Source organism: Merops nubicus, unplaced genomic scaffold, assembly GCF_000691845.1.
Source record: "Merops nubicus isolate BGI_N331 unplaced genomic scaffold, ASM69184v1 scaffold6844, whole genome shotgun sequence".
Lineage (NCBI taxonomy): Eukaryota > Metazoa > Chordata > Aves > Coraciiformes > Meropidae > Merops > Merops nubicus.
The window spans coordinates 28241-55298 of record NW_008602158.1 but is presented as its reverse complement, the minus strand read 5'-3'; the positions used below and the strand labels follow the sequence as shown (position 1 = coordinate 55298).

Sequence of the window (27058 nt, the reverse complement as noted above, 5' to 3'; positions counted from 1 at the left end):
CTCCTGTGTATTTATTTTCTCTTTTAAGTCTTCTTCAGTTCTGGAATTTCTTTGGGGTTTTTGTTGCTGCAGAGGAAAGATAAATGAGAATAACTTCCCCCTGAGCTAGCTCTAGTGGTGGGATTTTTTTTTTTCCCCAGATTCCATAGAGTATTCAGTGTATTCTGCTGTTGGTGGTTGTATATCAGTACGAAAGTAAAGAAGTACTTTGCAAAGATGGAGTTGATTTCAGAACATCTTAAATTATATAACTTTTAAAAAGATTGAATATGTATTTAGTCATTCAAAGAAGTTAATTGTAGAAGAAAGCTTTATTAAGATCTAGGAAGTCTTGTTTGAAAAGGCTGGGTAAATTGTTTTGTAGTAGACTACCTGCTAATTAGTCTGTTTTGTGTTCCATGTGATTACTCAGATTAATTAAATTAAGATTATAATTTAGGAAGTATTTGTGTAGTCCTGTTACTTCTATGAACTTCTGCCTCCATGTACTTCATTGTGCTTTTCTGCTTTACTGTTTGTGTACTAGCAACCTTTTTTTATCCATTTTTTAACGTTTGGTTTCATGAATGCATTTATATGGTCTAGCAATACACCAAGCACATTTTTTTTCTTTCTGCTTTGATTTAAAAGAACTGAAAGTATGGGTGGAATATTTATCAGAAAACTACAAAAGACTGTTTCTGGACTGGTTTTGTGACAGCAGAAATTCCAGTCTCCTACTTTATTGGCCCAACAGGAGGGTTTGGGTATCAGAACAACAAAAGTGGTGTACTTCATAGTATGCCTTTTTTTTTTTTATTGCATCAAATAGGGGAACAGTACTCTGCATGCTGTCTTCAAGACTGACAAGTGTTAGATTTTTCTGAGAAGTGTTCAAACCTTTGTAATGATCAAGTAAGGCAGCTGCTGACTCTTTCCAGTTTTGATTGATACATTACATGAAAAAAAAAATCTTTTTACATGTTCATGTTGACTGAAAGTCTAACTATCCTAAGTTTTCATACATACCTATTCATTATTTGAGCTGTCTCAGGCTTTTTCATACTACCCTCTATAATTCACAAAATACACAGGCTGAATGGTCTTTTGTGCTAATCTTCAAGTAGGCAGCATTTCCTCCAGCCTTTGTTTTGCCTTTGTTGTCTTTCTGAAACTTCCAGACTACCCTTTCATAGACTGTGCTGTTCCTCAAAATGGCATTTGAATGGCTTGCTGCTTCATGAACTCCAAAAACAGTGTAAGTGTCTAGATTGCTCATGCCAACAAAAGAGAAGAATGCTGGACTCTTGTGGTACAGACTTCTTTAGAAGAAAGTGTGAAGTCTTAGATGAGCTAGGTGAGAGAATTTTTCTTCACTGCTCGTGGACGGTGTCAACCTTAGTAGCTGTGAAGTACTTGTGCTATCATCTGTTCTCCAGAATTACCTTAAAATTGAGGAAGGAGTTTCTAGGAGGCACTTCCCATATTTGTCTTCCCAGTTATTTTTGACTCGCTTGTGAAGTGGAAGGAGTAGGGCCTTACTCTTAGTTGGTTTTGCAGGAATGGTTGAGACCTGGAGGCCTGCACAAGTTAAAAGCCTTTGAGAAAGTTGAGGAATCCTGCCACAGTGTATCTGTTCTGCATTTTGAGACTCACCAAAATGTGCCAGGTACCAAGAACTTAACTTTTGTTCTCCAGAGAAGATAGTCAGGAGAAACTCTGCATGCTGCAGTCCAAAAGATATTTTTTAATATAAATTTTGATATAAAAAGATAGGAATGGCATCTTTGTCATTCCATGAAGCCAGCTTTTCCTAAATCTGCCTACAAGATTTATGAGCTGTTCATGTCTACTGGGAAAGTGAATTTCATTACTAAATGTGGATTTGGCACCTATGTTCCAGGAAAACTGTTCTTGAATGCAAGATCTGATTCCTTTAAATGGTAGATGAGTTAGAGCAATGAGCAGGAGCAATTTTCTAAGAGTCATACACGTTTTTTTTCTTCAACAGTAAACTTTTGCATCCTTCCAGAACAAGTATTTGTAGGCTTTCAGGTAATTAGGAAGACTTCATGTCTTGCTTTGGAAAAAGAAGCCTCATGAAGGTCTTAGAAGCTGTCTTAACAGGTACTAACCATATGGCAGATTTCCTTCCGCAGCAAGGGAATGGCCAATATACTGCCAATTGCTAAAGCAGACTAGACGCTGAGCCATGGCACATGGAGAAGATCTTTTCAGCTTTAGTCCTCTTGGAGTCTTGAATATCTGATTGTGCAGTCTGTCAGTAGGATCCTTCTCTGTTCTTTGAATCAAGAAGGGGCTTAAAACATTTACAGTCTTTCATTGTTGAGAGGATCAGAGTCCATAGCCTGGTGCTATAAAGCCTACTCCACAAAAGCACGTTACATCAGTAGAAGAAAGAGAAGAAAGACTTAATTCATTGTGTTTTGTGAAATGGTTGCAAGATCCACTTTCCATGTGTTCAGAGTGCACTGTTACATACGTTTGGATTTGCTGGATCATGGAACGAGGGACGGTGATTTCTTAAACTATGTTGAGGAAAGTCAAAAGCCCTGGAATATCATCTTCTTTCTTTTGCCTTTTCTGTGCATGTATCCTTTGTCCTTTATCTGAGAATGTCTTAAGCTCTAACTGATCAGTATTGGCACCAAGCTGTGGCAGCTCTTAACTGCAGAATGAAAAAACTGAAAGTAATTGATTTGCATATTTCTGGACGAGTGGTTGCATAGGCCAGTTGTTCATATGGTGTATGTTCATATTGGAGAGACTCACACTGAAGAGCTGGAAGAGGAAAGTGTACATATTCTAGCTTTAACCAGCATCCAGGCATTATTTGCTGACTAAATACAGTTCTTCATTATTGTGCTGTAGCAACAGAAAGTATTTTATTGGGTACAACTGGTGATTGCTTGCTGTTACTCAGAAAAAAATAAGCTTAAAAGAGCTGGAGAAACTTTTGGGTAGGTAAGTACTGTTAGGAGCATCACCATTGGTAAAGTCTCACTTTATGTATTGAAGAGTGACAGAAATGCTCTCTGAGCTTATAAGCAAACTTCGTAGTGGGTGAGATGCCTGGAGTTTTTTAAGATGTTATATTTTTTTTAACTGGTAATTCAAAATCTATGCATATATTTAGGATGCTGCAAATGGCAATTGTGATGATGATAAAACACAGATCAGGTATGAATCAGGATCTTTGTTGTGCTCAAAGAGGACACAATGAATCTGTGTACCGCTGTGTGTTGGATTGTTGTGGAGCATTATGATCTGGAAACCTTAAATTTTTGGAGATTTCCATGGTAGGGGGTAGTTGGGGTCTGGCCATATCTCTAAAAGTGGCATGTGCCATGTTTGCCTTGGAAATGGGAGAGAGTGTACTTTTTGTACTTTGGGTCCATCATATTCCTTTGTTTTGCCAGTAATCTTTGGTTTTGCTGATCAATTTATAAGAAAGTGTGTTACAACAGTTGCCATAACTTTTCATAAATGCAGGGTAAAAACAGTTGTTTGCAAGAAACTGACACAAAACTATTTTTCAAGCAAATATTCAAATCTGGAGCATTGTTGGAATTGCCATCAACACGGTGTAGCACAATACAGCCACCGTGTCACGTACTCCTTACGGTGTCAAGTTGTGCTTTATGTTAGGATACACATACATAAAAAGTGAATCTCTGGCAGATTATTAGACTGTAGGTTTGGAACCTGTAATCTGTGTTTACTCAAAAGCCAGAAAAAGTACCTTATATCTTAATGTCAGAGTAATGCCTTTCATTCTATTTTTTCATTCTAGATACCATGAAACAGCATAATTTCAGTAAAAAAATAGAGGGATTATTTTTTTCTGATTAAGACATTCATGTGGTAAGAGATTTCATCTCAGGTGTGGAAAGGTTGCAGCACCTGTATGTTACGAAATGCTCATTGAAGTCATTAGTTAGTGTGAAGGGACATTGATGAGGCATTTATAGTTTCATTCACTATTACCTTTACTGTTCAGAAATTACAAAATAACTTTTTTTTCTATTGAACAGATTTTGTATTACTTTGATTTTATCAGACATTATTAAGTTACATTAATTGTGGACAGAAATTTAGCTAACTGTGCAGCCTTTGTTCCTGAGCTCTCTGCTCTTGAAAACTTAGATAAGCATGGGTAAAACCTGAGGGAAAAGACATTCAAAAATAGATATTTAGGTGGCTTACAGAGTATGGAATAGGCAAAAGATGGCAAAATCCTTTGAACCTGTCTTTCAGGACATTAAAAATTATTCAAAGTGAATTGATGGTCTTAGAAATAGGGAAATGTTCAGGTAAGTGCTATCAGAATGACAAACAACTTAAGCAGCTTTTAAACTTAAGTATGGGTCTGAGCCAAGCAAAAAATTAAGATACTGCCTTGGGATTATAGCAGTGTTAGCTCCTGGTTATTTTGCTCTCTATCAGATACCAAAATGCCAACAACCTAAATGTCTAGTTGGAGCAAAATTTGTTAATTATAAAGTATTAAGTGCCATTATTACATAAGCTTTTATGTCACATTGAAATATCTATGCAGATCTTTTGCATCAAGCTGAGATGAAAGTTCCAGGTACCTGCAGAGACAAAAAGCCTGGGCTGCTTCTAGGGGAAAGGAGATGTAAGGAGAAGGGAAGAGGGAAGGCTTGAAATCAAGTTTGAGAGAAATTGGAGTATATGCAAACGCTGTAGTTTGGCATTGGAGTTAAAATTTTGAAGAGTTGTAGATTGTGATTGAAGTCCAAATACTAAATCTGGAGCTGAGTAGGAAGTAACATTTTTTCGTTTTGCAGGAAGTTGGATTGTTTTCTTATTTCTGCTCTTCCAAAAGTTAAGAGGGGAGGGGTTGAGGCGGAAGCTAGCTGCATAATAAACTAGTACATTGGAAGTACAATCTGTTTGGATCTCATGCAAAGCTTCGTTTTAATTTTATGGCAAGGATTTTATTCTGATTTTTGGTGGTTTTGGCTTATGAATCCTTATAAGATGCTAAAATGAAACATGGTGTTTTGAAAGGGCCATAGGACTCTCTTCAGTTTAAGCTGATCTGTGTTTTTGTTTTTTAATTTACAAGACTTCATTTCAGCAAGTTATTGTTTCCCACTGTGCTTGAAAACAGTCAGCTTTAGTTACATAACTCAAATGCAGGTATTTACAGCTGTTAAAGACAGCCCTGGTAAAGTAAACATTGATTTTTAGATTTCATTTTTCAAGTGCATTTTTCTCTCAGTTTCTAAGCTAAAAGAGATTATATTTTTTTTTTTTTTGCCTTTCAGATTTTACTGTCATAGAACAAAAACACTCTCGAAATATTACAATAACAAAGGGATTACTTTGTAAAAGAAGATCTGAATATGTGAAATTTTTTACCTAGTTTTATAGCCCAGCGTTGATGGGTGAAGATATTGAGTAGAAGACACAATATTGATTTTTAAAGCAATAAAATAGGAGTAAACCTGAAATCACTTCAAGGTTTGGGGGAAACTGGGACATGGTATAGTTTTTCCATGTACTCTGCAAATATGCTACCATCTTAAAAACTAAATTCAGAGAAGAAAGAGGATGCCAATTCAGTGTTCTGATCAACATCAGTGCAGACATTGTGCAGGGAAATATGTAAACACAGTGTTTACATATATGTCACTGTTTAAATTAGCACAGGTAAAGAAACTTCTAATTTGAAAGCTTCCTGTCACTTCCATATGCTGATTTGCTTTTCTTTCTTGTTTAATACGATGTCAAATTGAGAAGGCAGTGGAGTCCTGTTGAATAGCTAATCAATGATTTATTCGAGAAGTTACTTTTAAGTAAAAGGGTTTACTTTTCTTTGAAGTTAGAACATCTTTTCTTATTCCTTTGCAGTTTTCTCTTAACATTTCAAGTGCTGTGTGACCATCTGTGACTTTGTTTTTCTGTTTTTAATATAGCTCATCCAGTTGATTTTGAGTCATCTTACAGTACCAGACCTGTGTAGACTAGCACAAACTTGTAAGCTACTGTATCAACATTGCTGTGATCCTCTGCAGTACATTCATCTCAGTTTACAACCTTACTGGGCACGGATTAATGACACGTCTCTGGAATACCTACAGTCTCGCTGCACTCTCATCCAGTGGCTGAATTTATCTTGGACTGGAAACAGGGGAGCCATCTCTGTTTCTGGATTTAGCAGGTCAGTGCTAAATGTACAGAAGGATTTTGGCAAGCTCTGTTTGCAGAGCTGCTGCACAGTAGTTTCACTAAGTATTTGAAACCTTATTAAAAGACAAAAAATGTCTTGGATATACTATAAAGGGTGTGATTGTCATGATGTAGAAGAAAAAAAACAAACAAATAAAACCCAGAGCAACAAAGGAGCTAAAGCAGTAACAAATACAAGGTAGAGCAGTGGAAGTCCATTTCGGTATGTGGAGCCTGCAGATGCAAAGCTGCCTGTGACCGGAAGGCTTCTTCCGGGAGGAGCAGTGTTTTGCTTTCTCCTGGCCTTCTAAAAGACACCACTAGAATGAATGAAGCTGTCAGAAGTCCATCTCATAAAGAAAATGTTTGCTGTTGTTCTTTGTGCAGATGAGTCATCAGTAGGACTGTATTAGAATGGCTGCAGTAACAAACTGATTACAGTGCATGCTTAGAAAGTGTGGGCCCTAAGTAATCACTGGAGTGCAATGTAAATGCAAATATTTTCATAAAAATGATTTAAAACATTAGTCCTGTTGGGAAACAGTGGGTTTGCATGTGCAACTTCCACTGAGCTGAAAATGTGACTGTGCTGTAGGTCATTAAAATAGCAAATTTGCAGGGATTCTTCTCTGTGTAACAGCCACGTTCTCTGCTTTCTTAACATATCATTTCTTGCTTCTTTGCTCGTTTGCATGAGTTAAACAGTGTCTGTCAGTGCGTTTCATTTAAGCAAAAATTGCTGCTTCAACTAATAGGTAATCGGCAGTGGCAGGTGAAAGCAGAACTTGGCTGATAAGGAACACAAATGTTTAACATATCTAAAAAATTGCCTTAACTCTCCTTTGTTTTCTGAATGAAAAGGTTAAATCAGGTATTCACACAGTTTCTTTCCTTTTGTGCCTGGGTACCTTCCCTGGGGAAGTAAAATAATGTGAAGAAAGACTTTGTCAAGATGAGAATGTCACTTCCTTTTTCCTGGCCCTCCAGTATAATCCAAGAGCCCTATGCTTTTTTATGCTTGCTGGTAGGAAAAGGAGGTATACGTCAGCTCGTTGTTGAATGGGGTACAAACATATCTGCTAAATTTGGAGTTTGTATTAGATACATTATGCAGGGAATAAATATGCAAGCTTTAATTGAGAATTCAAATTTGAAATCATGAAGTGCTTGCTTTCTGATCCTTAGCTTTTAGCTCTACCTTATTGAAAACTTAAAGTACATGCATCTTCACAGCCACTTCTTTTAATTTTCATGGTGGTTTTTTTTGTTTTGTTTTCTTTTTTTCTTTTTTTTTTTTTTTTTGTTTGTTTGTTTTTTAACATGTAGTACTGCTAAAAATTTTTGTAGTCCTGAAAGAAATAAATGTCCAAATTCAGAGAATGATAAACTTTGCAGTTCTGGCATTTCTGACTTCCAGTTAGTTGAAATTGACTTTATTGCTAATGACGTTTTTTGGTTTTTTTTTAAAGTTCAGTGCTGAACTAATAGAAGCACTTATGTGTAGCCAGCTTTCTAAAATAATATTCATTGTTTGACTATTAATAATTTGTGAATAAACATGGTTTATTCATAGTCATTATAATGTGTGATAATTATTTGTTACAAGAGGAAAAAGTGCTCTTGAACATCGATGAAATTCTAAAGTTATTTGTGTTTCTAGGAAAAAGTATTCCTTGGAAGAGAGAGATGCTGTCTGGGAATGGGATAAGCAATTCAACCATAAATTTTTGAAAAAAAAGTTGTAAGCTAAAGAATTTTCAGGTGTGACTTCTGCTTAGAGTTTTCACTTCTGAATCTGGAATTCCCCACTGTAACAAGATGTGGCTTTGAAAGTTTTATTTTTCCTAATGCACAAAAAACTTGATTCTGTAGAACTGGAAATTTTACTAGAAAGACAAACACACACTTACCATTTGACATTCTTCATTAGCATGTTTGTCAAATTTACTGGCCTCTGAGAAAGGAAAGGTTGCTGCTTATTTGCTATGGAAGTATCTATTAATACAGGACACTTATTAGAACAGTACCTGCTTTTCAAAAGCATTAAAGTAACTTTCTTCAGAAAAGTAGCTTCCTGGTAAGAGAAGTTATTCCTCAAAGGAGAAATCTGTCAAGTAATATTTTTTTTTCTGTTGCCCTGGCTGTCATTAGGATCCCACCAACATGTGGATATCACAGCAGCCAGGACATGTAGTCATGAACTCCCCAGAACTTTTCCTTTTGGACTCCTAGATGTTTCTCACCCAGCCTGTCACTGGGGAGATAGTATGCAAAGCAGTTTCCGAAGAATGGAGGTGCTTTGACTTTCTTAGGAATTCTGTTTCACACTTTCTTTCCAGCTTATTCTTCAGAATATAAAGATTGCAGAGTGGGTTCTTAGTTGGCTGGGGAGAGTGTACTGCTGCTCTTATCAGTTACCTGCTGATGTGAATTGTTGCAAAAAACTTAATACTGTTATTGTCCTTTGCAAAAATCAAATACATATTTCTGTGCTTAAACATAACAGTGGAAGACATGTACAACTACATTTATATGTGTGAAATCTTCTCTTACTGCCTACTGCATGGATGTTTCTGAATCAGTTTGTTGGTTTTTCTTTATCCTGCTTTCTTTGGCTCCCTTTCTACTCTTGGTATTTTTTCTTTCTGAAATGGAGATTTTTAAATAAGGCAGTGAGGTGAGCCTGTAGAGTACCAAGCTGCATCTTTTATTTCAGATTTAATTGGTGAAAAAGTCTTCTTGTAACTTGAGGTTGAGATTAAACAATCCTAAATTGTTCGTTCAAATACTTAAGGTTCATAAATTTTGTGGTAAGTTGCTGCATAAGTGACCAGGAATGGCTGTCAAACCAGCTGCCTAGAAGCAGCTTCAAACAATTTGAAGGACTCTGTTATGCTGTTTTTAAAAGGCCAACCTATATTTGTCCCTTCAAGGAGAAAAAACATTATTTGCCAAATTAAATTTGTAAATAGCTTCGCAAGCACTACAAATTGCTGCAGTATAGAGATGGCAAAATGCTAAAGCCAAAACACTGTAACCTCATAGATAACAGCATTTCATTTTTACAGGGCCTGGTTTTTATATTATCTTTTGGTTTTGCACTTTTCTCAGCATTTGGTGTTACATTTGGCACTGTTGAATTCAAAACTGGTAGAGTTATTTTCATTCTTATAACTGTACAGTTTAGGTTATGCTTTCTGCAGGTCAGGGCATGTTTAAATACTACTCTTGCTTGAATTTTATTTTGGCAAATATCTTTTAAAAATGTCTTTACCTGTAGTTTCTTATGACAGTCTTAAGTAGCTTATGTAAATTTGTATGTTACTTTAAAAGGTTCATATAGATGTTGAAAGAAAAAATTGAAAATGTGTATTTTATTGCAAAAAATTTGTTAAAGTAGAAAATTTTTTTAAAAGAATAATTTGAAGGAACATGAATGAACCAAATACTGTATTATCATGAGAAGGCAGAACACTTCAGGCATATGAACATCCCGAGGCAAAGCTGAAGGTATTTTAACTTATTGATAACATCTACTCCTTGGGGCTAAAAATGAGTATCATAAATTTTTTATTTCAACCTATAATATAAATTAACTAAACTTTAGTTTTTAGATTGAGCTAAAAGTATATGGAAAAGTGGAAGACAAATAAGTATCTGAACAGTCTCAAGTGTCTGGAATTTAAAGTGATAGGGAATAAGCAGAGATTTCACAGCAAGCATTACATAAACAGCAATGCATTTCTCTTGACTTTAGTGGTATGGTGAATTTCTTCATACCAGGGGAATATCAGTGTGGGAGAGTAAGACCTGTATAGGAAAAGTGAGGCAGGTTGGCTGGAAGTATACTAAATACTGAGGTGCTGAATAAATGCTCTGGGGTTTAAACATCTCAAGGACGATGACAGTTTAAAAAACAAGTTCTGCATGCAGATTTCCTTGCATCACTGATAATGTCACTAGCTTCTTTAATATCTTTTGTTTTAAATATATGAGGCATTAGGAGTTTTATTTACTTCTGATATTTTACTGTGAAAATGAATTACCTGTGTTTTATTTTCAAGTTAGTGATGTATGTCAAGCGTATCTGGGAATAATTCTTTAACAATTTTGTTGCTGTTAACGTTTGACGTCTTTAGCTGCTGTTTAATAGAGGTGTATTTTGAGGATGTTTAACTTGGTGAGGCTTTACTGTGAAGCTAACTAGCAAGAAGGTCAGAGAAATTACTGAAACATATATCAAATAGTCACAGAAAACAGGAGTAATGTGTGACTTTACAAAAATTCTCAATTTAAAAATCACATCTCTCTCTTGCTTTGATTTCCACAATTTTTTAGTAAAAACAGGGTCACTGTAAATAAATAGTAGTTTAAATAGTTAAGATTAAATAATGTTGCATTTGCCTGTTTTTATTGAAATTGTTTAATCTGTGTTGAGAAAAGCACAAGATCGGGTGTGTAATATTCGCCCTACTTGCATGCAGTGTTTTAAGATTTGCTGACAAAAAGTGTGATACATGCTAGAGCAGAAAATAACATTGTTACAATTAGGATAGCCTACAGGCCAAGAAGGTGACTTAATTTTAAAAACAATTGTTGTTTTCAGTCTCACTCCCAAGCATGCATACTTGGATGCAGCAAGACAACTGAGGTGTGTGTCCAAAGCAATTTGTCTAGCCTGTAGCCTCACCATCCTGTGCCACCTCTGTCCTTCATCTCCTAATCTGTGTGTCCTGAAAAACTGCACATACATACGTTCACGGATCTTGATGACCTGCTAATCTGACATCCACCAACACACACTGCTCCACCAGCCCGTGTATTGCCACTTGTTCTTCCTTGTGCTTCTACACCTCTATGAACACAGCTGTTCTCCAGTTGTACCAATCTTAGGACTTTTATTACAATTATCTGTACTAGATCCTGCTGCTGCTGTGTAACACAGCAGTCCTGAAGGGAAGAATGTCACTGTGAATATGAAAATATCTAAACATGACTTTAAGAAACATATTAAAATATAATTCCACAAACCATTGGATTAAATGCAAGACTGGAACTGCAAGACAGGCTGGAATTATGAAGTCCTCTGCCAAGTTTGTGTGAGTAATCATGCAGATAGAAGTGCAGCAAGAAATGGAAGTCCTCAAGATTTTAAAAGTGAAATAAGGAAGAATAAAGTCCAGGTGTTTTTTTGACATTATTCTTGTCTGGTGGCAGCCTCTGGAAAGCAGAAGACCTGAGTAGCTGGAGGGAATGTATCTGTGGCTTGAAGCAAAATTAAATGGTTGGTTTCATGAAATACCGGTTCCAGGAAGGAGATACCAAGGAATGCTAGGCAAATAGGGTAGTGTTATATCTATCAAGTAATGGAGGTAACATCCCTGATTTGGATGCTAGTATAAGGGACTACTTAGACTACAAAGGAAAGTGCTAAAGGAAAAAAGTCTGTCCAACTGTGTTGTTCATAAATGGAAGTTACTTCTTTCCCCCATCCCACTCCTTGGATGTCATATTCAGTGGCTTCTATATAAATGATTACAAAATGTCTACCTAAGATTTTAATTGAAAATAGATTGGGTAAATTCAGCATGACTGAAATGTGTTGAGATAACTGTACTAAAGGAATAAAAAACTAGGTATCTATTTCTGTTTAGGAAGGATAAGTAGGTGAGAAAGAACTGGACTGTGATTCCTGCTTGTTGTAGAGTTTTCAGGAACTTTGAACAATGAGATATCAAGTAAGTGAAGATTGTTATCCTTATACTGAAGTGTAGATTTTGGATCCAGTGCAGTTTTGTTAAAAACTGTTGGAGCAAATGTGATTTGTTCAGTACCCTCATAAGCATATGTCTAAAGGTATTTTGAGAATTTTGTTTGGGAGGTCTTATGCAGCCAGTTTTGACATGAAGGGTGTTACCTCCTGTACCTTGCTATTTTGATTTTGAATCTTTTTTAGCTCATGGGATATGCTTATGATACAGACATGAATTACCAAATTGGAAGTAGATTTGTTAGACAAAGTGACCCTATGATCATTGTGGTCATCAGCATGAGCAAATAATCCTAACTGCTACTATATATATTTGATGTTTCAGAAGCATTTCATTAGGACTAATTTATGTCCCAAAAGCTGAAGTTGGGAAAGAAGAGAAGCAGTTCTTGAGAGCAGGCAGATGGTTATGAAAAGTGAGATGGCTTTTCTGTCATGCGAAACAAAGAACATAAACCAAAAACCAACCGCCTCCCCCAAAAAAACCCCAAACCAAACCCACAAAAAAAGGTGAAATACTGTGGTCTAGACTAAGGATAACTTCAGAGGGAAAGGCCCAATCCAGTGTCTTGCAAAACAAATGTACATCTTCACATTATTCTAAGTTGTTTTTAGTCAGGTTTCGTAACAAACATGAAGGGTTGAAGAGAAATAACTTCAGAAATTTTGTGTATAAAATATTGATAATAAAAGCAAAACTAAAGAGATGGATGACTGTGAAGAAAGGAGGAGAGACTAAAAACAGAAAGCAGTCAATCTTCAGTGATAAAAGGAGAGGTATGTGAAGAAATGTTGATCTGGGGAGAAGGTGCCTTTTTGGGGGTTTGTTTTCAAATGAGCTAAGTCAGAGCCAGGCATCCAGTGTCTGTTAAGTCTCAGAAGTGTAAAGGCTGTGCCGCATTTCTACTTGAAGCATGAGAGCCCATGTTGTACCTTGCCACGTGGCTTTAGAGATCCATATAGTACAGACATTGGCAAAAGCCACTGTCCTGAGCAGCCTGTTAAATGCAGCCGAAGGCTGAGATGTCTTGGTCCTTCAGAAAACTCTGCAGTTCTGCTTAATGTTCTCTGTTCTGTGCTGCTTGGTGATATCCTTAAATTCCTTCTCCTGTTTCTGTTCATCCCTGTACTTCATGCCTGTCTTGCACCCTGCTGCATGTCCCTTATCCCCCTTGCCTTTCCTAGAAGGAGAAGTGTTCATCTCTACCAACATTTATAACAGCCAAGCCCTATTGAATTATATGCCAGTTAACCTAACATCCATTATTGGAATGGAGTAATTCATAAAATATTTATCTGTTAGCAGAGTAAAAGCTAGAGGTACATAAGTGGTGATTGACAAGGTTTTATGGAAAATATCACCATTCAAACAAACTGCATAATTTGTTGATGAAAGAAGCTGTGTGAATGTATTGTTAAAGCACTCATTAAATGGAAGAATTGACTAATTAGTAGTCAGCAATGAATCCGTGTCTCTACTCTGATTTCCAGAGGATTTCCATCTTAACATTGCTCCATGGCAGTTCTGAACTCTATTGTGAAAATGGCAGTCTAATGTTTAAATACCCAATGTTAATTATTCTGAACTGTCATGTCATTTCAACCCTGATACTTCCAGAAGAAGGCTGACCAGTCTAGGTGAACTCACTGTGTCCTGTATGAAACCAGCCAATAAGTGCTTGGGGTTTGGTTAAACTCTGATTTTACAGGCTAAAAAAAAAAAAAAAAAAAAAAAAAAATTCTGAAGAGAGACTGCAGAGTTAGACAAAGATGGTGGAAGAGGAGATTTGAAGACCATGCTTGGCAGAACCCCTGTGGTTTTGGGGCTTATGTCTCCCCTTTCGTGTCTCAGACCCTCTCTTTGTTTCTGTTTGCATAGGCTCATAGAAATGTTGGATGTTAGGGACCTCTGAAGGTCGTCTACTCCAAGTTCCCACTTGAAGTGCCAGTGTCCCCAACGCTAGATCAGGTCAGTCAAGGTTTCAGGTGACTCTTTGAAACCCCTAGATGGTTGGTGGGTGGAGATGCCACCCTGGAATCTTCTTCCCCTCTGTATTGCACAGGATCTGCGTAATCAAACTAAGGCTGCATAATGTGCAAGATGAAAGGAATAAAGAAAGGTGATGATGAATGGCAAGTATGGTTTGAGTGAGTAATGAGAAAATAAGGAAAGGAGAAGGTTTGAAAACTTAGATCTTGAAAAGTGAACTTCAGATTCCGTGCTACTATTAGTGTCATTGGGGAATGCCTCTCTGAACTGGTCTGCTTTTAAGACAAGCAGCTGTTTCGTCTTAGGTTTCAGCAGAAGCAAAGTTTTGGATAGGCCAATACCTGTTTAGTTCTAGCAATAGGAGTTTCTGTGCAAGCAGAAGCCTCACGTGTCTCTGGCATTTCTATTGTGTGGGTTAAAACAAAAAAGTGGTAATATTTTTTCTGTGCAAATGTCAGAACCTGAAGCTGCTTTGTCTGCATGAAGGTTTTTGAAGGATAGAACTGGTAATAGAGCAGATCAGAATATTTATTATGAGAAACTAATTCATGCTCCCTCACAAGTAGCTCCATTATTTGAGGAAGTAATGAAGGGAACTTACTCCAGCCTATAGGTGAGGAATTTAGGTTTTTCTACTGGAGAAACTATTAAAGTATAATAAAATCATAGCAAATGCTTGGGATTCTTTTCCCTATTATATATTGAACTTACAAGCCTAGTGATTGATTTACAGTTTGAAGGTTATTTTTGGAATAAAAATGAACATAAGCTTATGTATTTTTAATTAAAGCTTGGATTAGATGTAACAGAGCTTGAATTTCTGGAACAAGATCTCTGACAGAAGGTGTAATTCATGCTGAGACCATCCATCAAAGTTTCTAAATATTGCCTATTTTGTCCTCTAATATCTTAAATTTTTATCATTCCAATTAAAGTCACATGAAATAGTCCTTAGGAATTTGTGTTTTAAACAGCTAGAAAGTGATTTTGAGTTATTTGTTAATGAAGTGAATGAGGTGTAGGAATGAGGTGTTTTTCCAAAAGTTGTAAAATACTTCTGAATATTTCATCCATTTAAAAGTATTTATTTAACCTCATTTTTATATTTGTGGATTTATCTGAGATAAGGAGAAGTATTAAGTTATTGCTGGAAACCTGCGGGCCATTGTCAAAATTGCCTTTGGGTACTATTGAAACATTTCAAATATTATTGGTGTTGTAATTCACTGTATCATCTCAGAGTGAATAGTAAGAATGAAGCACATTCCAACTTTCTAAACCAAAACAAAGTTTTCAAGGCTAGTGTTAATTTTATAGAAAACTCTTTATACCATTCACACTGCCAATGAATCTTTTACAACTTGTTTTCAAGGTAAAATTATTTTTAAGACTGGTTTAATGACATTAGTCTCCTTATGCCATGTACAGCATTATATCGCTTTCTGTGTTAATTAAAATGTAGGCAAATACTCCTTTGTACAAAACATTGTGTAATATCTGGGTTATGTACAGTACCAAGTCAATGTTGGTAAAACAGTCCCGTCTCTCAGGCTACCTTTGGTTTTTTAATAATTACTCAACACTGTCAGCTTGATCTCTTCTGGATTTGTAAAGATTTGATTCAGAAGTAGCTTTTTCAGAGTGAATATGATTAGCTTGCCTGAGTCTAACTATATTTTCTTAGTTAACTGAGGTGACATAAGAACTGTGATCTTGTAGGCCTTTCATTATTGAAAGGAACTACTTCCTGGTTTAAATGTTTTGAAAGTATTCAGACTCTCACCTGAAAGTATGTGTTTTTGTTTTTTTTTTTACTTAAAATGTGGTTTTTTTACAGGTTCTTGAAAGTCTGTGGCTCTGAACTAGTACGTCTTGAGTTGTCTTGTGGCCATTTCCTCAATGAAACATGCTTGGAGGTCATTACTGAAATGTGTCCAAACCTTCAGGAATTAAATCTCTCATCATGTGACAAAATACCACCTCAGGCTTTCAACCACATAGCCAAAGTGGGCAGCCTGAAGCGTCTCATTCTCTACCGAACAAAAGTGGAGGTAGGAACAAGTATTTCTAACCTTTGCAATAAATACTTTAAATCCTTGTAAAGTCGTATTTTTTTCATTAATGAAGAAAGGAATTAGAATTTTGCATGTAAACTTTAAAGGTAAATTTAGAAAATTCAGAGGTAGTTTCAAAACCCGTAGGGTTTTTTTTGTTTTCAAAATCTCGTGGATTTAAGGAAAATAAATAAAAAGTCTGCATGTTTTAACTTACATGGAAGATCAGTGACTTCACTAGCTGTTTTAGGAAATGTAGTGAAATCATAAATGTGAAAGCTTTTCTCTTGTTTTGAAGTGTACTCCAGGTAGATTGTATTTGGCAATATAATTGGGAAATTGTTGTGTTTAGTAACTTACTGTAATTCTCAACATTCTCGCCTTTAGAATGACTTACTAATTACGCTGTCTTTGTATTTTAGCAATGGAACTATTGGAATAATGGAATATTTTTGAGACATGGAACACAATTTTTTTTAATACTTTTCATTTACAGTGTACAAATTACTTCTTTATATAGTTACTCAACTGCCCAAATCAGAGTTATTGTTTGCTGCAACACATTTCTAAGATGGAATTGGTTTATGTGCTTTATTTGAGAAGGTTGTTGTAGCTTACTGCATTCTACAGATGTTATGTACTAGTAAGTTCAGCAGTTTGAATTAGGAGCAATTCCATTTCTTCTCCCTAGATATGTTACTCATGTAATATACCCTTACTACTCTGGCTTACATAGAAGCTCTTGTACTCCTGCTTCTCCTGTTGGAAATGCTACTGTTTCTTTTTAGAGCTGCAAAATGAGGGGAAAAACATGTCTCTGCAGGGTTTTTTCTGAGCTTTTAGATCTAGGCTAAACATTTTAGGAAGAGTTTGATTGTGTGTGTTGCTTCTGCTTTTGGTACACAGATGTGAGGTGATGACACTGGGCTGTGTGGGGTGTTAAGCTCTTTAATGGAAGAACTGAAACTGGAACAGTAGGTTGTACCTACTGGGTGTCCAAGTGGCATCTGATGTTACAGTACCTTATTTCATTTATAAGCAGTTCACACCTAACACACGTGATCCAAAGTTAGTTGCATCTTGTCCTTCCTTTGGTAAAACATACTTATGTTTGGGTCCAGGGTCTAGCTAGCTGTCTGTAGTGATGATGTGGTAGTGCAAGGTAGTTAAATTAAAGGGTAGGCTACCCAGAATGACTGGCATTTGCTGGGGAGTATGCAGGCAGTCACTGGGAAGCCAGTGCCTCTTATTAACTTGCTACTTTGTGGTAGTTGTTCTGTATATTGAAGCTGTTATTATTTTCTTCAAACTACACAGTAAATTGGTGAGCCCTACTTGTGTGTGCCTTTTGTACAGAGCCAAACTGGTGCCCTGGATGTATCTGTTCTGTTTCTGGATCACTAGTCTTTCCATAAATCTTGGATAAACCTCCTTACCTAAATTTGACTGTGGGCTTTAATTCACCAGGCTTTCTCAGATCCAAGAAAGATCATTGTGCCAGAGGTAAAGATTGTGTGTATATGGGGTTTTTTCGTACTCTTGATTATGATGTTCTCGATTCTACTCGGGTAACTTCTAAAGTTTGAAACTTGATGCTTGTAATAGTGCAGCAGCTGGGGTATGCTCTGAAAATGATTGGTAATTGTCATTTCTCAGCTATCACTTTGCTGAACACAGCTTGAAATTAGATTGATTATAGATGGTAAAGATTTCCTGACTTTTAAGCCCTTAAATTTAGAAGATTCATTTCTGCCTATAATGTGTATGGACATGCATCTGCGTGGAGCTTTCAAGAACTTCCATTTGTAATCAAGCTTACTTAAGAATGTGCTTCCATTTTGTACGTAAGTGTAAACAAAAGGTACTGTACTTAACAAACCATGGGAGAGAAATTTCTAGAAATTTAAATAGATAAATTGGAGAGGATGCTTTTGTGTTATTTGTTAATATCAAACCACTTAATATACACTGTGCATCACAGGTGCAAAAATAAAAGGGAAAGAATCAAGATGTAGCATAGGGTTTGACCTAGAGGATTAGAGTTTAAAAAAGTCACAGATTTGTAGAAATAACATTACCTTTCTCAACATTAGCCTCTCTTAATGCAAATCTTTGATTTGATAGAAAAAGTGGACTGCCATTCCTTCTGTACTTTTCAGCTGGTATGGAAATACTAGGTGGTAACTGGTGTCTAGATGTAAAAAAAGACAGGAAAAAATTGATCGGGCATGCTCTGAAGTGAATTAGACTTCTCTAAAACTTGTCAAAGAACTGTAATATAGTTGTGTTCATGATTTTTGTGGCATTTTTGCTATTACTGTGTCTTCATTGTTGGAGCTCCTAAGGAGCAAACAATGGAACAATGCTAATGTTTAATCAAGAGCTTGGCATTGTATTATTGCCAACTGGACCTGCTCAGAGAAAAGAATCTGAAGCTGTGAGTCCACTAGTGAAAACTGACAACAAGTATGTGATTATTAAGACTAAGTAAAGAAGGTGAGAAGACCAGAGCTGATGTGTGTGATAGGGTCCTCTGTGAAACTTCTGTCTCAAAATAAAAATAATTAAAAAAAGAAACCCAAGAAAAATCCATCCATTCCATTTAGCCCACTGTTTTCTCAAATCAGTGGTTTGCTTTTCTTCTTAAAAACTAAAACAACAAAGTTTTTGTCTTGCATCATATTCTCGAATGGCAAAGGTAGAGATCCTACCATAATTATCAGTGTGTTGTCATTTTTTTCTGACAAAAGAATGACATCCCTGTCCATCCTCTGTTAACCACCTTGATGTAAAAATGGGGTGATATACTACTGATATTACTGGAGATTTTGAGGTAGTTGACAAAACATGAAGAGGATGGCATATGTAGAGAACAAGTAGGTAAAAAGTTGAAGAGAATGAGTTTTGCAGTGGGACATCATAATTTTCTTGGTGTGTATCTTGCAGCACAGTTAAAGGCATTCACTGGAATAGAAGCAGAGTAAAATGATAAATGAGGAGGGAGACTGGCTTTTATGCTTGTAAACAGTCTGATGAATTTGTTGTTATGACAGTTCAGGGTAAGCACTTAAGTTGAATTATTTAAGCAAAGTGATCGTATTTTTTGAAAGGGTCAACACTGAAAAGAACAAGAAAAGCAAAACAGGACTTAATGCTCTAATTGACTTTTGAAGGAGGGCCCCTCTCTTGCATGTTTTTTGTGATGCAAATGAAAAAGGGCTTATTTTCCTACTCCACAGTTGTCAATCTCTGTTGAAAATGTGGTGTCCTGGTAGAGCACATCTGAGTAAATAGTAGAATTTGTTCTTTTGGTTGTGCATTTGGGTGTGTGATTAAATAAGACAGGATATGGCATGAAGATTCTCTGTACTTTTTATCAGTATGTGATAAAGCTGCTTCTGTTTTTCCATGGTGCTTTATGAAGTATAGTATTAACATGTTAATAAAAGAAATGGTATTTTGATTAAGTGAAAATAAAACTCCCATGTACCTGCCCAGGTGCAGGATTTTCTTTACTTAGACAACGTCTTGCAGTACTCTTTTTTTTTTTTTTTTTTTTTAATGCTTGTAACATTTTAAATTTAAAGTGGTGTAGTTTTTCAGTTGGCACATTTACTGTGTCACTAATGAATGAATTCTGAGAAAATACGCTTCAGAAAATGGACTGTTGTTAATGATTTTTATACGTTAGGTAGAGAAAAACAGATTTTGAGGAAGATGGAAACTTGATAAAATTAACAACTTATTATATAATCACCTGAACAATTGTTATGGCAATTTCTTGTTATTTTAGCTGTTTTCTTCGATTAGGTTTTGTACTTAAAAATATTCCCATTGTTTCTGTAATTGAAGCTCCAATTTTTAAGCGTACATTTTTAGTGAAATGGACAGTTCTGTTGTTCTGCTACTTACAGCACTGCATTGCTGTTTTGGAAGATGGCTGTACCATCTAGAGGAGTTTATGGTCTTTGATCTAACTACTGATTCTTAAGATCGTTTATAATGTTATTGCCTTGACTTACTGACTGCAAGTTACTGTGTACAAAATAGGTTTCAAACATTTGAATTGAAACTTCGACACCCTTCAATTATTTCAATCTCTCTGTTAAAAGAAGGAAAGTCCAATGACTTTCATTAACTTCTTCCAGGCTGAACAAGCCAAAAAAACCAAAAAAAAACCCCAAACAAATCAACCAACCAAAAAAAAAAACACCAAAAAAAAAGCCACCAGCCAAAAAAATGTCATGTGTCACTGTATTCCTCCACACTAAGTGCAGCTCATTTTTTCCAGTGGTTTAAGTTAATTATTAAAGTTTTCATTCTTAAAGGTTGCTAGATTATGTATATGCTTGAAATGATTTGTAATTTGCCTGAGAAACTAATCTTAACGTTTTATAAATGTAACTTCTGCTAGCTCAAGATCACTAATATACTTGAGGGATTTCTGTGCTGGTGTCTTTAGTATTTACTAATAGGTGACTCCTTAATATTTATTCATTGTGAGTGTACTCACAGTATAATTTAAGGACAGTTGGCACTGATACATTTGAAGAACACAATGAACAATAGAGGTATTCTTGTAGACAGTAACTGGCAATGCACATCTTTATGGTTTCAGTATGAATGTTATCTTGATATAATGCTTATTGTGAAGTATCCCACCCATACAAATAATGCAGCCAAAATTGTATTTTAAAGAAACAAAAGCCACAGTTAGAGTAGAAGAGAATTTGACAGTCTCAAACTGCTGTCTATAAATTTTGATATAAGATTATATGTTTCAAGTTGCATGATATTCTGGATTCTTCATAGAGTGTGAAGGAAAAGTTTGAAAAGTTTGTATTACAGTTATAATTTAAATACAAAATGAACTGAATTTAAATCAAATGATAATGGACAACAGACTTTCTTTTGTACACGTTAAAGAGGTGTATTTATACATTTTATCTCTGATACCCTTGACCAAGAGCAAATTTGGAACTTGGGCAGCTGTGAGAGGGGATGCTGGAAATTTTAGATACCAAGAAGAGGCATTAAGAATCGTAGCAGTAAATTTAGCAGATCTTGTAAGCCATGAGCCATGAAAAGGTTAATGCTGCCATAACATTGTTCTGCAGAGTTTTCAGAGAGAACCTGTTATGGTTCATGTTATACTTCTGAGAGCTGTTGTCTGAGGTTTCTCAGCTTGGGTCAAATTTCACTGGCTTGGGTACAAATCTTTAGGATTAAGAGTTACAAGCAAATAGTGGGGAAAAAGTGGAAGCTGCTAGCTGGAAAGTGGATTCTTGGAAAGAGGTTGAGCTGGTGACAAATAATTGTGCAGTGCAGGGCCTTGATGGTGTCTTCTGATCTGATGTCAGGGTTTATAGGGCTGAATTAGGTCATTTGAGCCTGTAATGTGAAGGAAGAGTGAGGGGAAAGAATGAAGGTGTAAAACAGTTTTGCAGACATAAGGGAGGGCATAATTTGACCAAATGAAGCAAAACCAAAATACAGTAATTGAATTAACTACAGAGACGATTACTTTCATTGAATTAATTCAGTAATTGCTGTGTTGCTGTGTCCCAGTTCCTGCTGTGTCCCTGGCACTGCCAAGTACTTGCAGAGAACAAAAAGGTGCCCCTATACATCCTGAATCACAGATTGCAAATTACACTCTGCCTGTTCGTGAGGAAGGAAGTGTTTTGACTTTGGGAAGGTTACATCTGCACTCAGTGAAGTTCATTCCACCTTCATTTCTATGTACTGTCATTCTTCTCCTACCTGATCCTCATACAGTGCTCCTATTGCATCTCTTTTTAAACCTCTGTTGTAAAGTTTCAGAGGTAAATTTTTTATCACTGTCCAATTCTTTGTCTCAAAAATGATCCAATAATTCAGGTACATTGGGGTGGAGAGAAGGAGCAGGATGCTCCTTATATTAACAAATATGTTCCAATTCTCACCCTTTTCATCTCACTTCTTTCCGTGCTGTATCTCCGAAGGTCCGTCTCATGGATGCTTGAGGGAGAATAGACTTCCTGTTCTAATGCCAGCTTATACTATAGAAGAAAATGGTTTTGCTGCCATATTTATGTTGAATCGATAGATGAAAATTCTCTACATTAACATCTCTATCCAGAAGGCATCACTTAAATACATTTGTGATTGTGGTCATAAAGGTCGGGTGTGTAGGGGGGATATTATTCCCTTCTGCAAACATCAGTTTAGAAAGTGTGAAAGGGACTGGCTCCCACATCTGTTGACAGCATTTTTCAGTCTGTTTGGAGAGGGCAGGTAGGCTAAACAGGCTTCAGAAGACCCTTCCAACACTCAGCTCTTCTGTGATTCTGTGATGTGATGCTGATGGCACTAACGGAGGGCTTAACCTGTGAGCTTTGTCCTCCTGATCAGTGGCCAGGACAAACGGTAAGTTACAGGATGCACTGTTTCTGTATGTCACACTTTACCCACTGTAAAATTTGAGTAATAGCAACTTTCCAATTTTGTAGCTGTGGAATGAGGACCGATACAGAGAAGACTTTGAGGTTCTCTGGGATATATGGCAGTACATAGGGCACTCCACATAGGAGTCTGTGTAAGGACTTGAAATATTGTACCCTGATAACATGTTTTTCTAAATTGCAGAGTTCAGTCAGTTGCAAAGCACAGCCTTTTTCCTTTGGAAAAAAAGAGAAAATCAACCATTTGATGGTATTGAGATGCTGAGATACAATACCTTGAAATTCATGAAGTCTGGTTTTTTACCTTTTTATAGGAAATATTGATTTGCTCTATGTGCCTTTCAAAATGAACAGTTTAATAGAAGTTTACAGAATTCTGGCTTTGCGTCTGATGTGGTTTTTAATTACTGTATTAGAATAGCAGATGCCAAGTGATTTCTCACAGTTCTTTTACAGACTGTGCCAAAAAAAAAAAACAAAAAACAAAAAACAAAAAACAAAAAAAAAAAAAAAAAAACAAACCCACACTCAAACAGTTGATTTTTTGGCTTTCTTTTTGTGCTATACAATGCCAAAGGAAGAGAAAGAAAAATATTCTGAATTTATGCAGATTTTGAATTACTTTTGACAACGTTAACAAGATTACCTTTTACATTTGCATGCGGTGTTTGTAATTACAAATATTTGTAGTGATAGTGGCACTCGAAATAAAATTGTCTGCTTTCATTCTTGTTTCTTTAGGTTTGGTTTTTTTTTTTTTTTTACTACAGGTCGTTCTGGTATGGTAAAACTTTTTTTTTTTTAATGTGGTACCTATGAAATAGTACTTCACTGACTTAAGATAAAGATTGTGATAAATTATAATTGTATTTTTTCAAATAGTTAGTGGAAAACGCCAGTGTTTCTGCTACTAGAAGCCAAAATTAAAGCGGAGAACTTTGACTGTCTTGCTGAGCTGTGTTACTGGGCAAGTAAAAGTGTTCCCCTTAGGAGGTTTCTGTCAAGAGTTCAGTCTTGTAGATGAATCAGCCTAATTTGGTTGGGGATAAAGCAGTATTTCTTGTGAGAATTTGGAGTGGGTGCGTAGGGACTTAATGCACACCACTGAAATGTCCAGAGACTACACAGGATGTGGATGATGTTTTAAAGCCAGCTTAAAAGCTGTCGCATGTCTCAGGTGATGATCACATCCTATGAGTGACCTGCCTGTGCTCAGCCAGCGTGTATTTCCTGGGTCTCTGCGTGTGTGCTCTCTGCTGTGTTCATTCTTAAGGGGTGAAAATTCCTTTGCTGCCCACAGATCACTAACTGTTGCACTCTCTAGAAAGATCCTTCATGAAGAGCAGGATGGGTTAAGTAGGGTAGGCCTTATCAAAGGAGGTTTGAACTGTTGGTGTCAAACTGAGAAGTGGATAAACATATAGTCACTAGTCTGCTCTTCCAAAAAGTTTGGCCTCGATTCCAGTAGGCACGCCGGTCTGTAAAAACTTTCAGATACCCTTTTGATTCAGATTACTTGAACACAAAAATGGCCTGTGAGAGACAGTTATCTCGATGTCAAGTGGTAAAATACCACATATGTGGTCCAAGAGCTTGTTTGTAGTTTTTTTAAAGCTAGTGGTGGTTTCCTTCCACTCTGCTTTCCCGTTGACTTGATAGTCAGGTTTTAGTGTCACCATGGTGTTCTTCATGTGTTTATGTTCAGCATTAAGAGGTTTGGTTTTACTTGTGATAACTTGGCAGATCTTTTTTATTATTATGATGATGTTAAAGAAGGAGTTCTTAACCTGTTTGGCATGCTAACTTGCTATTTGCTACATCATCTTTGCTTTGTGAAATGTAGTTCAGGCAGAAAAATGTAGTTCAGGCTTCTCATGTCGTTCATGCGTGGTATGTCTCACTTGGTTCCCAAACAGGATAGTTCTAGTCTGTGGTGTGCTGGAGGCCTTGTGTTACCTATAAGGAGAATTCCCAAAGACGTTTTGTACACCCTAATGTGCATGCAGCACTTGTGTGCAGGACACGGCAGTTGCGCAGGAAGAGTGTTTTTCTTTGCAGCAGTAGAAGTAGCACTCAGTATAAGTGCTGAAGTTTGAGATGTGCAAACAGAGTAGGTGAAAACAGTTGTGTGTTCATTAGGCTAGAACCAGCTGATTCAGCCACCCTTGCTCTAAATTTAAAACTTTTGGGGCCAAAAGGGAGGCTTCTGCCCAAGTCACGAACAGAGGAGCCTTTCTGTGCAGTTGTGAGAATATTGTGATGTATCTATTGAATGATCAGCTTCTGAGAATATAGATGTGATTCATGAGCCAAGAGAGACATGGGAGATTTTGTTGGCCTGGCCTTAGCCTGCAGTTCTTCAGTTCTCCTCTCTGTCTGCTTATGAGGTTCCAAGAATTTTAAGAAGTTAATTCAAAAAGTCATTGACTATGGATTTTGTTAGGAAGGCAGTATACTTAGGGTACCCTGCAGAGTTACTATCTAATGACTATGTTTACCTCTCCTCATTCAGGCAGCATTGAATTTTCTGTCTCGGAGTTTCATTCAGATTATTAGCTGTTACTAAATGGAATAATATTGTCAGGTGTTCTTTTGGATAAATAGTGTCCCAAAATATATCTTCATAGTATCAAACACATACTGACTGTTTGATGTACTATATTAATTGTCTAATTACTGTATCAACTTCTAGCTGAATGTGTTAAGGAATGTAAATCTGGTTTGTACACGAACAAGATGTGACAGCTGGTGATTTGACACTGGATTTTCGGGGTTCCACAATTCTTATTAGCCAGCTGAACAAATATTTTGACGCTTTTCTTATTCGTCTTATAAAAATGTGATTGGTTTTGGAATAAGCTTGTCTAAACATGTTATCCAATACAATTGGATAACAATTAGTCATAAAGACCCTGATTCTATTAAAAAAAAAATTTTTTTTTACACTACTTTAACATAGATCAGTAGAGTAAGATGAAAATGCTACCTAGAAACATGGGTAAATATTATTAAATATAACAACCTCATATATTTATATGCAAAGGTAACTCACTGCAAAGACTCTTCAAGATGCATTTTTTTTGATGGAGAGATAACTGAAATATGAAAAAGTTATGGATTTAAGGAACGTTGTTATATTAATTCTTTGATATTGTGGAAAAATGCAATATTCTCGTTCTACTGAGTTGCAAATGCAGGCATGTTATCTGATATCTACCTGCAACTAACGTTATAAGTATTTGAATGTAAGTGGAGACAACAGGGTTTGGGGGGGACGGGGAAGGGAGGGCTAGAGTTGGGATCATCATTTGGAAGTGATAAAAAAAATAATACAGCTTTGTTTGTCCTCTCATATAATGCAGCTGGGGGAGGCAAGTAGTAAAGGAATTTTTTTTTTTTCTTAAATTTTTAATGTTAAAATCTCAACATTTAAGTCCTATATAATTAATTTTTTTCTTGAACAAGGAATTTAATTGGAGAGTTAGTAATTCTGTGATTAAAAACATAGCGAGCAAGGGAAACCATAGGTAAAGAAGGGAGGAAGCTGTCTTTAGTGAGACTTCAAGATTACATTCAGCATTCACTTCACTGAAGAATTTGAAGAAAAAAATACAGGAGAATAAAAGTCTTGTTAAAGATTTAGGCTCTCAAGTTATTTCACTGAGGGTCTGGAAGATTTCCCAACTTATGTCAGAGACAGTTCTTCTGAGAAGCGGAAAAAACAGACCGTTGTTTGTTCCCAGCATAAGTAACAATTTTAAAAGTAGTTTTCAAGATTTCTCTATAAAGAGAGAGTTTATAAAAAGGTGCAGACTGTTTCTTCCCTATCCCAAAAAGTAAAACTTTGTTGTTTTTCTTAAGTTCTTCCTTTAGTCTTCTAGAGGCAGACTGTGTTGCAAGTATTTTCATGCCTTTTATGGTAGCGCAGCAGTTACACGATAGCTGTATTATAATGGATCATTTGTATTTTTTTAAACCTTTTGTATTTTATTTTTTTTTAATCTCAGACTACTTGACAATGAAACTGCAGTGAGTAAATGGTCAAATATTCTAAGGGCATCTTTCACAAATGAGCCATATCTGCAACAGATAGAAGGGTTTTCTGTTAGAACCGATATTAGGCTCAGGCTACATCAGAAGTTATTTGCACTTCCTGCTAGACTGTGAATGCAAAAATACCTGAAAAAAGTCAAGCAAGATTTCGTCTTGCCAAGTGTATTACTCTGTCACCAGTGTTTGATTTCTCCCTTGATGAACTGTCTGTTCAAACCAGCAACACTCTTGCAGTATCTAACTCAAAACTTAAGTATGATGTCTAAGGTCTTTACAGAGATAGGTAGGATACAAGTTAGTCCAGTACCACTTACTCAGTTGAGGTATACACAACACATAAATGTCTTCCAGGCTGGCATCTATTACAGAGTAGAGGACTTTCATGTTTGGGCAGACCACTCACCTGTCTCATGTGGTAAGTTAGGATTTCAAACAGTAATCTCATCTCTTGTCCAAGGCAGGATCAACTCCATTGACATCTTTTCTAGCAGATGTTTGCCTGACCTGTTCATAAAGGCTTCATAGACTCTTCAGGCAGTCTGCTTCCCTT

The 27058-nt window shown here is 36.4% G+C and overlaps 1 protein-coding gene across 1 annotated transcript in view; it reads left to right on the top strand.

Annotated features, from left to right (window-relative positions):
* The window catches only part of FBXL4 (F-box and leucine-rich repeat protein 4), a 52146-nt gene that overhangs the window by 11756 nt on the left and 13332 nt on the right, over positions 1-27058 (top strand). Inside the window, exons 3-4 of the mRNA XM_008938235.1 lie at positions 5946-6190; positions 15796-16009. Coding sequence (XP_008936483.1) covers positions 5946-6190; positions 15796-16009 — 459 coding nt within the window. The remainder of the gene's footprint in view (positions 1-5945; positions 6191-15795; positions 16010-27058) is intronic.